This window comes from Macrobrachium rosenbergii, chromosome 2, assembly GCF_040412425.1.
Source record: "Macrobrachium rosenbergii isolate ZJJX-2024 chromosome 2, ASM4041242v1, whole genome shotgun sequence".
Taxonomy (NCBI): domain Eukaryota; kingdom Metazoa; phylum Arthropoda; class Malacostraca; order Decapoda; family Palaemonidae; genus Macrobrachium; species Macrobrachium rosenbergii.
In genome coordinates, this window is record NC_089742.1 from 81,694,533 (window position 1) to 81,708,793 (window position 14,261).

The window sequence follows — 14,261 nt, forward strand, 5'->3', positions numbered from 1 at the left end:
TCAATAACAACTTCATACATAAAAATCATGTTTAGTAAATATTTCAGAGTAATTCCACTCAGTTTTGTTATATAACAACGACCTATATTCCATGAAATTTTTCTTAGAATGGAAGTTTGGCAACGACGTAAATGTCTCTCGTCCCACAAAACCCTCACTTAGATTGGTACTACTTTAGCAAATTTAGTTCTGAATATAAATCATAAATAGTTATTTTGTAATAACTATTTTTTTAGATGAATAAAAGGTGTTATCTGTTTATTCTGTTACCATAAAAGCAAGTACCAAGAAGGAACAGCAATTATTATTACAAATAATGCACTATTTTTCTGGTTTATAGGTCCACCATTATCCTAACTTCTACTCTCACTTCCCACCCCTCTTTTGACTGCATGAAGATGATGATCTGTTGTGAAGATGGCTCTGTCAATACTTTGTCACTATTGTGTCCTAAGTTATGGTCTTCAAAGGTTTATAGTATTTTGTCTTTTGCAATACTTACACTTTGTTTCCTGTTTTTCTCCATCTGTGCTTTTTTTCATCTTTTATTATCTAATTTGCAATCTCAAATGATTTACTTTTCTCTATTTTCACCTGTACACTGTAATACTAAATTGCACAGAAGACATATTTCATATTATCAGCAAACTTCATTTACAAATAATCAGTCCATCAAAGCAACTACTCCAAAACTATATGAATAAAATATACTTCACAGAATAGTACCCTATCTATAATAAGTACAAGGTATTTACTAAACACTCGTACAGCTCTAAATTTACTTAAGTTATGACTTGACTTTCAACACATTCAAAATAATCTCATTCTCAATTCTTGGTAACCTTAATCAATTCTTAAATATTTACATCTAAAAGTTGATAAAATCAACTTTGTGAATTTATTAGATTTGTATTAAAAATAATTCTATTAACTTCAATAATGGAATACATATGCAAATAATTGGTATTATTGTCAATTCATGTTTTTATTTAACAGAATCTTTATCTTTTAATCATACTGATAACCTATAATTAATGATAAGGATGTTATATCTGAGGCCAAATCTTCATACCCTAGAGTACCTGAGATTTCTAATAACATAATGCCCGAAATAAAACATGTTCATTTTTGATAATGACAAGATTATAATCATAAAATTTTCAAAAAAATTTAATATAATAGTAAGGGGCCCTCCCACAGGGACCAAAGTTCTCTATTAATTTTACAAGTTTAGGAAATAAGAAAAAAATTTTGCTTAGGTACCCCACATGCAAGTGTAAGCTAACTCAAATAAAGGGGCAAATTTGAGATGGGTGCTAATAATACAGAAACTGAGATATATATAATTACAGTACACTATAATACCAATTTTATTGTCAGAATATTTTTGAGGTCACGAAATCTAAAAATTGTGCTAAGAAAAACACATTTGCCATAAAAGGGAGCCTACCTTTGTATTGTTGGTGGCTTGTATGCTTTTGCTCACTTGTACATACAGTATATTAGTTTTCAGTTAATTTTAATCAAATTAGCTGCCTCACATCACTGATCTATCCTTTTTATATATATTATTTATGTAAGTACTTGATTAAAATTAATTACTCTACCTCCTGCATTTTGAGCTGTTCCTTCTTAATATATACACATGGGAATAGACTAATGAAAAATATACAGTACTGTATAAGGAACAGTTACTATTTATTTAAGTCAAGTAAAGTATATACTATATAGAAAAAGAAGGTAAATAATTTTGATAATTCAAATTAAAAATACCATAAATAGTATATAACATAACTTACAAGAAAACTTTAAAGCACCAAAACACACAAGCCATAAGCGATACATGTACACCTGGACTTAAAACAAAGTCATAAGTTTAGTTGCTTGTAAATTTTTGTTCCTGTTGGTTTATATATACTTTTTATGATATTTTCAATTTATAAAAATTATTTACCTTACCACTTTAATTTTTTTGCTTAGCCACCCTTTTCCTATATACAGTACAGTAGTATATAAATAATTTACTTAAATTAGTTGCTTTAAACATATGTTTTTCACTGAACTATTACTTTGTACCATATATAATTCGCTACTTACATTTGATGTGTTTAACAAAAAATTGTCACCAACACTCTTATTCTAATAACCTTATTTATAACCTTTTCTTTGTTGTCCATAGTTTCTGTTTCTTACTATTCTATAATGTTACTAATATTCGTCTTTTATTATTATTATTACACAAACACACATACAGTACATCATATATATATATATATATATATATATATATATATATATATATATAAAACAAACATACATACATACAGTAATCCTTAAATTGTCCAGATTAATAGAGCCAAGGGCCTGTTGGATAATGGTGTAATCCAGATAATAGGGAGTAAAAAAAATCTAGGGGTGTTCAAGGGTAACTCTATACCCTTCCTCACCTAACCTTGTCAATACTGTACCAAATAACTGTAAACACTCAGTATGCTTATAATAAACAACACCCATTACACACTTTGAACTTAAAACTTTATGCAAAGGCAATTATCTATCTTTTTCCTCCAGATCTGTAACAAAATAGACTGCATAAATACACTGAAAAAAAAAAAATAATAATAAATAAAAAAAATGCAACCCCTTTTTTTTCTCTCATAAATGACAGTTCAGTAGGCAGGAAGCCTACCTGTGTTTACACACAACCTACCATGGTTTTATGACCATTAATGTATTTTTATACAGCAGCTTTTGATTCAGTTGTTACTATACTGTTTTACCATACATGAGATACAAAATGTGTCTGTGTGATCTATCGACCTAGGCTAGCTTAGGTGTTACTCACAGGATCCATGTGCACTAATCAATTAGAATATTACAGCTGGGTTTAAGATAAAGGTAGTCATGACACTATTATTTTACTTACCAATTCCATTTATAAGGTATTACTTTAATGAGTTATGTCATCATAGTAATATGTATTAATATATATATATATATATATATGTGTGTGTGTGTGTGTGTGTGTAAAACCCAACCATCCATCTGCCATTTGTAGTTTACATTCTCAAAATCAGCTGATTGAGCCTACAAGGGAAAGATGTTCATGACGCCACCCAGTGAGTATGTGCTTACGTAACCAAGTGTTGCCATTGTTTTTGCTTTTCTTGAATTGCTGTGGTGAGTTCCAGATAATGGTAGTCCGGATAATTGGGGGATTATATATGTATGTATGTATGTATGTATGTATGTATGTGTGTGTGTGTGTGTGTGTATGTATATGTATATATATATATATATATATATATATATATATATATATATATATATATATACACACACACACACACACACACACACACACAGTCCAACCTCTTAAACCTGGCATTACATGGTCTGGAATCAGCCACCATTAGTTCATAAGCAGCCATGAGGGCAGTACCACATGTTTCAGTTTCTGGATTTTTTTTTTTTTTGAACTGGAGCTTGCTGCGCAAATACACAAGCTCAGTTTATTTCCAAAGAAAACATTCTGTGAAACTCAAAAATATACAGCATAGAATAGAAACATAATTTGCTTATATACTCATGTGTCATGCAATCATTACAATTTTGTCCAAAAACATGATTTCATCATATATACGTACAACGTGTACAGTGTGAGCTGTTTTTTAGTATATTTCACTAGGCTAGACTTTTTATGCCTGTCTTGGTTTTGGTAGATACCGCTGATAATGCATATTACAGTAAAAACCCCCCGTATTCGTGTTCTCATGATTCATGGACTCACGCGTTCGCGGGTTTCTCTGTGGAACATATCTAGCCACTATTCGCGGAAAATTCGCCCATTCGCAGTATTTTTCACTGAGAAATATTCACTAATTACTGTATTTACATATAATTTTCATGAAGAAATGCACTTTTAGTGATAAAACTATTAAAATACTCAGGTATATGCATTTTTACAGGGGTTTTCTGTGTTTAAACTATCAAAATGGCCAGTTCTAAGTGTTTTTAGAGGGGTTTTAAGTATTTGCGGATTTTAGCTATTTGCGGGGGTGTGTGGGACGCATCCCCCGTGAATACAGGGGTTCACTGTACACCCAAGTTAGCTTTTAACTAATAAATAGGCCTAGAAGCAAAAGTTCATTAGGTTAAATGCAAATCTTCATACATTGAATCAAGATTACCATCCTTGTGACTCCGCTAAGAATTCATCATTATTTCTTGTACAATTAACCACCACTTACCAGTACTGCATGCAAGGCATTGGCATAAACAACAGCAAGTACTGACAAACAATCGAATCAAGAAACAGCTGTTTGCAGATGTCAGTTACTGTAACTAACACATGTTTATTAAGGGTTGCGTTACAGTTATCAACTTGTTAAAAATTTGCTAATTTTCAGAAAGTATGCCACTTAATTTATGGTTGTATGTTATGGCTGAAGAAACAAATAATGCGCAGGTCTCAAAACGTTTTGGAAGAGACATCATCATCTGATACTGGTGAAACCACACCTTTACTTCATTTAATTTACTACATTTATAAAAAAAAAGCTGCATTTTCCAACTCAGCTTTGATAATTTACTTCAAAAATAAATCTCCGAAATCCGTTTCATTTAGCAACTAATGGCTGTGATGATGTTGGTAAAATCCGTTTCATTTAGCAACTAATGGCTGTGATGATGTTGGTAAAATCCATTTCATTCAGCAACTAATGGCTGTGATGATGTCGGTAAAACACAATCAGCTGATGATTTTAAAAATGTAAACATTAGCAAGTGGAAATGGCACGTGACTACTATGTTCTGAATTATAATATGATATAACAATAATGCATGAAATATAGTTTCATACAGTACATAAAACAACAGTTTTACTAAAATTATCATTATTCTTAATACCTCTGTATTTGTTGAACCTTTGACAAGATAGACTGTGCTTTTCCACAACTTGTGGTATAGTTTTATATATTTTCTTTCTAAATTTACATAAAGTGGAACTGCATATTATGTAGAAGAAAGATTTATGTTTTGTTGTTGTATTTAGTAAAGAAAATTGTTGTTTTGGCTGTTTCGTATATTTAACTGTAAGTATACGTGTAACAGTGCTTAACTACTGGCAATGGTTGTTTGTCCAGTAGTTAGCCGAACATTTGGTGTTGGTTGGCGACAGTTGTGGCAGCCAGTCTCGTCAACGCCTTGGTGTAGTGTGGATCTAATAAGGACTCAAGAAAAGGAAATGTAGCCATAGTTGTCGATGCTTCCAAGTCCACTTAAGTATTCCTTGTCATCCTACAGTTCATTTAGGGAAATTCCTTTAGGAGATATACATATCTAAATGTAAGGAGAATTTCTTGAGTTGTGCTTTGGATGAGGGTTACAAAGTAGAGATTGTGTTCATGCCAATCTGATTCTAATTCAAGCTAGGAACATTGAGTGTGCCAACAGTAAGTTTATATTGTTTTATGTCTTAGATTAACATACACAATGCAATGCAGTGTTTTAAGTGCAATTTGGAATAGCATATGAGTGAAGTAACCTGGGTGTCGTAGTATAAGACTTAGGCTACGATTAGGTTAGTACGTCCCAAATCGTTTAGGCTACACGATAACACTTACAATTTGAAATGCTCTACTTATTCTGAATGAATCGGAATAGTATTACTGTATTTGACGTTTGCAAATAGATATCTGTCAGCGTAACAACCTGACCAGGGCCAATGGTTTCTCCCTCTCTTACACACACACATACACATGTAGCTTTCAAGAAACAAAAGCAGCATATTTTTAGGTTTTTGCTGAAAACAAAAGCCAGAAAAGTTTGAAATGCCCAAAAACATTGGAAGGTGCCAGGAGATCAGAACTTAACAGTGAGCTTAGAAAGAGGTTTAAGCTCCAACATAGTGAAGGCGTAAGCATTTCCAAGATGCTTAAGGAACAGGCCAGAATTTTCCTAAGGAACTAAACCTAATGAATGACACTGCTAATTCATAAGCTTTGTTCTACTTTTGACAATAGCACTATACCTGTGGAATGAGCTGTTAAGACTTGGTTTACAGAGTTTTTTTTTTAGGGGTGATTTGTATCATCCAGGATTTTCTGTGGTCTGGCAGTGGCCTGCTCCCAAGGGTACTGGTTTACGGAGGTCGGACTGTGTGTATGTATGTGTAGAAAGTAGAATAAAATAGCATCAAAGATGTGTATGTATGTATATATGTACACACACACACATACAGTATATATATACATACAGTAAACCCCCTGTATTCTCGTTCTCACCTATTTGCGGATTTCTCTATGGAACATATATACGCATTATTTGCTGAAAATTCGCCCATTTGCGGTGTTTTTCACTGAGAAATATTCACTAATTACTATATTTTCATGTAATTTTTATGACTAAATGCACTTTTTGTGATAAAACTATTAAAATTCTCTGGTACCCAGGTAGTGCTCGAGTTACGATAATGCGTCTTACGATAATTTGATTTTGCGATGGGGTAAGCAATTAATATTGATACAACAATATTTATAAAACATTTTAAAATTTTGCATGGGTGTAGAAAGCAGCGTACAATCAGGCAGCGAGAGAGACCAAATTACAATAGACCAACTTCTTTTCCTCCATCTCTTTATCCCATCTTCTACTTAAAAAAGTAAAAGAGAATGATAAAAATATTGTTAGTAACGTTATACAGTACTGTACTCTTGCATAAACGCGTACAGCCATAAACAACCGAACAAAAACTGTTGTTTTGCTTATAACCGAGTCGGATAACAACAGCCATTTTGCTGGTATTTCAACCATCGTACGGTAGTAAACAACTACCGTGGTTATGTTACAAATGACGTTCAGTAGAACAGGATTGATATATTTTTACATTATACCCTTATTTGGTATGGATAAAAGATCAGCAAGGAAATATACTGCTAAATTTAAGCTGCAAATTGTAGCTGAAGCTGAGAAAACAATGTTCAAGCTGCTAATGACTATAAATTATCGTGCATCGGCAACATGCATGAAACTCGACCTTAATCAAAATTGGAGAGAAAGTATTTTAATCAAAACTACTGGGAATGAAAGAACACATATTACTGCTGTTTTTAAACTGATAAACAATAAATACGTACAGCTCATATTATGATGAAATCAAGTGAGAATAGAAAAAAGTTAAGTATACCTTAGTTTAAACAGACCACTGAGCTGATTAACAGCTCTCCTGGGGCTGCCCCGAAGGATTAGACTTATTTTATGTGGCTAAGAACCAATAGAATGGAATACTGATTTTTTTTTTTTTACACAAAACAAACATGGCCCCAAATGGCCAACGTCATCTATTAACCAAAAAAGAGCTAAATTAATTTCACATCAAGATGTATTTAAGTTATATTTTGACTTAAAAACACTTTGTATAACGAAAAATAACCTTGCCCCATATACATAAAGTATCTAGATTCATTTACGCTAACTAAAAGCAAGAAAAGAGCTCTGAACTGAGTTAAATACGGCAAAATAAACTTACCGCTTAACTGATTTCCAAACAAAAACATTGATCGCTATGATCGTAACTTATAATACAAAAGCAATATATATATATATATATATATATATATATATATATATATATATATATATACACATACACAATATTATTGGATACAGTGAATTAAAGCATAACATTTTAAAAGATACATGGAAAAGATGCATATTCGTTACGTTGATGTTGGTATAATATGATATTAATATGTGAATATAGAGTACAATGCAGTATAGTGTAGGCTAAGTTAATTCTTGTTTGTTTTTCAATTTCTCTTTGTATTGAATTATCATAAGTCACTCTGCATGAACCTCCAGAATTAGCTATCAATAATTACTATACCCTGTGTGTACAGAGTATACTTTATAGTATAGGCCAGGCTACTGTAAGAGCCCGACACCGTCTCTTCCAAACACGACTGCACCGCACCCTCCGCCTGAGCAGTCGTCTCCGCAGCCGGGCCGATTAATCAGACGTTACCCACATCTTGGGGGAGATTATTTGTAAGAGCCCGACACCATCTCTTCCAAACATGTGTGTGTTCGTGCGTTCGTCAATCGTCATCCATCGGAGTGAACAAGACAAAACAAGAGCATCTCGTTTTCTTTCTCTAACGGAACGCGACTTCAACCATACAATATTTCCGTCTGTTTCTCCCTAACCATTGTTGTCTTGATTTATGTACAATCACCGCTACTTGCACTGCCATGCACTCATAATGTTCCACCGAATCTTCTGTATCAAACTGTATGTATGTTTCTGTTTGTGAAGACGACAAACGTCTCGCCATTTCACATATATTATGCTACTGCATTGTATTCATTAATCTGTCTGGAATCTCATGCAATTGGCCATATGTAGAATTTCCTGGCCTTTCCATTGATATATGTTTCATCACTGTATGTTAATCCTGTCTCTCAATATCGCCATATGTTTCTCTGCTGACAAACACTGATGCCCGAATCTGTACCTCTGTTTTTACCTGTCTGTGTGTAGACGCTACTTTACCGCTCGCACGCGTCAATAACAGCTTCGAAGATTCTGTACATTTATCTCAGTAAGGAACTACCAATAAACCAGTTAACCCTCTGACGCCGAGCCTCTATTTACAAAAGTGTCTCCCGTATGCCGGCGGCGTTCGGGAGTTAGCCCCGAAGCGGAAAAAAAGTTTTTTTCAAAAAATCACAGCACGCTTAGTTTTTAAGATTAAGAGTTAATTTTGGTTCCTTTTTTTTTTGTCATTGCCTGAAGTTTAGTATGCAACCATCAGAAATGAAAAAAATATTATCATATATAAATATTGAAATATATGACTGCAAAAAAAAAATTTCATATATAATTGTATACAAATAGCGCTAAGCAAAACGGTTAAAGCTAACACGTTATTTTTTTTCTTTGTATTGTACACTAAATTGCAATGATTTTGGTATATAACAAATTGTAAAACGATCAAAGCAACACAGAAAATATTATCACAAAATAATGCATGAATTAAATAGCATACGGACGTAAAAAAGTTTTTAAAAATTCACCATAAATCGAAATATTGTGCTAGAGACTTCCCGTTTGTTGCAAAATGAAGCTAATTGATTGAATATTACTAGACTGTAAGTGTTTTAGCTTACAATTGCAGTTTTCGACCATTTCGGTCGAGTTAAAGTTGACCGAAAGTAGAATTTGTTCTATTTATCGTAATTTATATGAAAATATTTCAAAACTGATAAAAGGTACAACCATGAGTTATTTTTTTTTGTATTCTACATGAAATTGCACACATTTTCATATATAAAACTTTATGTAACGACTAATATAAAACGGTGCAAACATTACGACAAAGTGACGAAAGAATTTCTGAGATGTTCGGCAGAGTTACCGCGCAGACGTAAGGAAAATGTTTTTTTCAAAAATTCACCATAAATCAAATTCACCATAAATCGAAATATTGTGCTAGAGACTTCCAGTTTGTTGCAAATGAAGGTACATGATTGAATATTACTAGGTTGTAAGAGTTTTAGTTTACAATTGCATTTTTCGATCATTTCCGTCGAGTTAAAGTTGACCGAAGGTTGAAATTTTGGCACTTATCATGATTTATATGAAAATTTTTCAAAACTGATAAAAGATACAACCATGAGTTATTTTCCGTTGTATTCTACATGAAATTGTGCACATTTTCATATATAAAACTTTATGTAACGACTAATATAAAACAGTGCAAACATTATGACAAAGTGACGAAAGAATTTCAGAGATGTTCGCAGTTACGGTTTTGTGGGCGTAAGGAAAAAAATTTTTTTTCTTTTTAAATTCACCATAAATCGAAATATTGTGCTAGAGACTTCCAGTATGTTGCAAAATGAATGTACATGATTGAATATTACTAGAATGTAAGACTTTCAGCTTACAATTGCGTTTTTCGACCATTTCAGTCGAGTTAAAGTTGGCCGAAGGTTGATATTTTGGCACTTACGTTGATTTATATGGAAATATTTCAAAACTGATAAAAGCTACAACCGTGATTTATTATCTGTTGTATTCTACATGAAATTGCGCACATTTCCATATATAAAACTTTATGTAATGACTAATATAAACCGGTGCAAATATTACGACAAGGTAACAAAAGAATTTCCGAGACGTTCGGCAGAGTTACCATGCGCAGACGTAAGGGAAAAGTTTTTTCAAAAATTCACCATAAATCGAAATATTGTGCTAGAGACTTCCAATTTGTTCCAAAATGAAGGTATATGACTGAATATTATTAGAATGTAAGAGTTTTAGTTTACAATTGCATTTTTCTACCACTTCGGTCGAGTTAAAGTTGACCAAAGGTTGAAATTTTGGCACTTATCGTGATTTATATGGAAATATTTCAAAACTGATAGAAGCTACAACCATAAGTTATTTTCTATTGTATTCTGCATGACATTGCGCACATTTCCATATATAAAACTTTATGTAACGACTAATATAAACCGGTGCAAACATTACGACAAAATGACCAAAGAATTTCTGAAATTTTCAGCCGAGTTACCGCGCGGACATAAGGAAAAAGTTTTTTTCAAAAATTCACCATAAATCGAAATATTGTGGTAGAGACTTCCAATTTGTTGCAAAATTAAGGTAAATGATTGAATATTACTAGAATGTAAGAGTTTTAGCCTACAATTGCGTTTTTCGACCATTTCGGTTGAGTCAAAGTTGACTGAAGGTTGAAATTTTTTGTAGTCGACGTACGGTACGTCCACTCGGCACCCAACAGACAATTTTAGTCGACGTATGATACGTCCAGTCAGCGTTTAAGGGTTAACAACCAGCCAGTATGTCACTCAATCTCCAGTCCTTACACTACCATATATGTATACTGTACATGGTATGGGTTTTTTTGGAACCTAGCACCATCATAAATAGGATAATACCTGGGGGTAAACATCCCCTGCAAAATATATATGGGGTTTATATATATATATATATATATATATATATATATATATATATATATATACATACACACCTTACACATCTCTGATGCTGTTTTATTCTATTTTCCAATGTTTTTCCAGTTTGACTAATATAAAAGTTATTAAAAGACTTATATGGAATTTGATATACATATCCTTTACTACTATGTAGCAATTTGTGTGTGTTTTCAAATCCAAAATCTTCAAGTAGATGGAGTATCAATGAAGTTATTGTAATACGGTACTACAGATAGGTTTTTGTTATAAGTCCCTTTTTTCATAAATTTTGTTTTTTGTTACTTTTAATTTTTTTTTTACTTTTAATGCACTTTCTAATTTAGTTAAGATATTTTAATTTCCTGCTTATATTCCTAATCATATATTTCACCATCAATTTATCAAGAGCTACACAAATATTACTCTCAAAAACATGGATGTGAAGTCAAGCCCTCTTGAAACTTCAAGTTGTAACCTGCGACCTGGTCGTACATGTAGGTCTACAAGAAACCAATATTTATTTAACAGCAGCACTCTTATGTACAACATACTTGATTAATGTGTACTACACGTATTAAAACCTATTTCCTATTTCTTTTCCTTCACACGTCTTAATTTACTTTATGCCATACAGTACAGTACTATTAAACAAATACAAAAAGTAATGAACTGCACTCCTAAAAAACTGCATTAATTTATAGCATCCAGGACTGACAAATTATTCAAGTATTAAGAGAGATAAAGTTTCACTAGAAAACTGTAGTACAGAAAAGTAGAAAAAGTGTTATAGGTGAAAAGTATCAGGAGTGAAAATATTTCAATGGTAAAGAGAAGTAAGGGTGAAGCAGTAGTATGAGTAAGCAGTGTGTTGACTGAAAGCAATGGATATGTCTTGAGTGCATGCAGGTTGAAAGAGTAAGTAGAACATGAGCAAACGAGCTAGATCCCCGAAACCAGCCTTCATACTACATCACCAAACTAGTTAACTATCACTAAAAACTAATGATACATTTAGAACTTTGCTTGATGGACATTACAAAGTTTTTGAAAATTTATAGAAAACTATTTTACCATGCTACATTAAGAAAATACTAGAGAACAATGTGCAGTAGTAATTTAGTAGAAATATTACATAACAAAGAAGAATACCACTACTATTCAACTCATACAGCATTGCTTTCTTGCTCTTTACTTTTCTTCTAACCCTTTTAGTCTCTTTCTTCTTACTTGTTCAACTTATTTAACATTATCTTACTCAAATTTATTAGTCTTAATTAAGAACAAATCTGTCAAGTGTGCCCCATGAGTCAACAAAATGGCTCAGTGGTCATGTTAAGTAATGAGTAATGATCATAAAAACTTACTGTGTTTGTGAGACAACTGCATTTCTCTGAAGAGGAACCAAAATTACTCCAAGCTTGAACATCCAGAAGAGATTGTCTTATATCACATTTGTTTACAGAGACAAGATTTTCAATATCACCCAAACAAATGTGCTGGCCATTCACTAAACATATCAACTGTAAGTGCTGAGCTGCAACAAAATAAGAACACATATGACAAATTCCATCAAAGATAAAAGACATATAAGACAAGTATTTCTCCAATAAAAACACACAAAACTTACAACCAAAACAATGAGAAACTTAACAACTCTAGCAAAAGCTTACAATGACAGCAAATATTTTATCATTGGAATTACCTGATTATACCATACCAAAATATAAATTATTATGTTCAACTAGTACAGTATTCATACACAAAAACACAGACCCACAAATTTACTTAAATTTTTATTTTATATGACTATTACCAACAATTTCTGTAAAAACTTACATGGTGCATATGATGTATGTAGTAATGATGGTTGTGCATAAGTAAAAATTTATTTTAAATTACTGAATGGTGCAATGATTAAGTCTACAAACATCATTAATGGCTTTTATGTTTATTCACTTATATTATTGTTCTCAGTTTAATTAAATAAATATAATTTAAATAAATAAATATATATTTGCAAGTAAGCCTTCAATTATCAGGATCTCGACATTACCCAACACACTCAGACCAGGGACCAAGGCAGTGTTAGTTACACTGCTTACACTATTAAACCTTACACTATTAAACAGATTAAGAAAGAGTTTCAGGGGGTGGGGAAGCACTCAAGAAGTTTCCAAGGCAGGGGATGGGTTGGATGGCTAGGCACCACGGGAAAGGGGGGGTAGTAAGGTGGTGTTGAGGAACTCACTCAGAGAAGGGGTTGTTTTGGAAGGTGGGTGGAGCTGGGGAGCAGTTTCCCTGGCTAGGAGAGGATGCAGTGTTGAATGGTGAAGAGGGACAGGTACATTTCTGACATGCTAGAGCTTGTTTTGTTTTGTGCTGTTATGCTTATGATTTTATTAATTTATATTTTACACTATTCTCACTTATATTTTCACTGTACTTCCTAATTTTTTATTTTTACAGCCCAAAAGATAAACACAATAATGTGCATAGGGTACATATATAGGCACACTCATTCACTGGTGTTGTGAAACTGCTAAAGCTGCTTTTATCTCATGTTTTTATATGTATTATTTTTCCACATTTTATTAAAGGATATGTACACTCGGCAAGAAAAGTGAGGATACAGTTTTCTTAAATCTTCGGACATGTATTGCTAAATAATGAGACATCTGGTAACTTTAGAAAGGAGGAGCTTCAGTCTTATTGTGTGTGTTTTTGCTTGACCTCCTAAAACTTTCAATCATATTCTACGGTTCTGAAATCATTGATACTTAAATGCAGTAGTAAGCTTTACAGTATTCGTTCAAGTTGTAATTTGCAGCGACAGTTCTGAGCAAAATAAACATTTTTCCACATAACCTACGAAGTAACCTTGCACATATGAATTTATGACACCACAATGAAGGGAATGCTTGCATAATCGGAAACGCGATCTTCCATAATGAAATCAAGAGTTAAATTTGAGCTATGTCCAACGAAAAACTTGGGGAACAATAAAGGAACTAATGCAATGTTATGGTGAGAGAGAGAGAGAGAGTTGCTGTTGTGTAAGCCTAGGCCTATATGTAGAGCTACTCATTTCATTATTTTTTTCTTTTAGAGATTGATCGATACTATATTTGCATAGTATGCTTTAGCAATGGAGAGAGAGAGAGAGAGAGAGAGAGAGAGAGAGAGAGAGAGAGAGAGAGAGAGAGAGAGATGCTGTTGTGTAAGCCTAGACCTACATGTAGAGCTACTCATTTCATTATTTT

The 14,261-nt window shown here is 32.7% G+C and overlaps 1 protein-coding gene across 2 annotated transcripts in view; it reads right to left on the bottom strand.

Annotated features, from left to right (window-relative positions):
* Positions 1 to 14,261, bottom strand: part of elg1 (enhanced level of genomic instability 1) — a 260,212-nt gene that overhangs the window by 9,872 nt on the left and 236,079 nt on the right. For both annotated transcript variants that reach the window (XM_067121580.1, XM_067121590.1), the window contains exon 16: positions 12,366 to 12,535. In XM_067121580.1, coding sequence (XP_066977681.1) covers positions 12,366 to 12,535 — 170 coding nt within the window. The remainder of the gene's footprint in view (positions 1 to 12,365; positions 12,536 to 14,261) is intronic.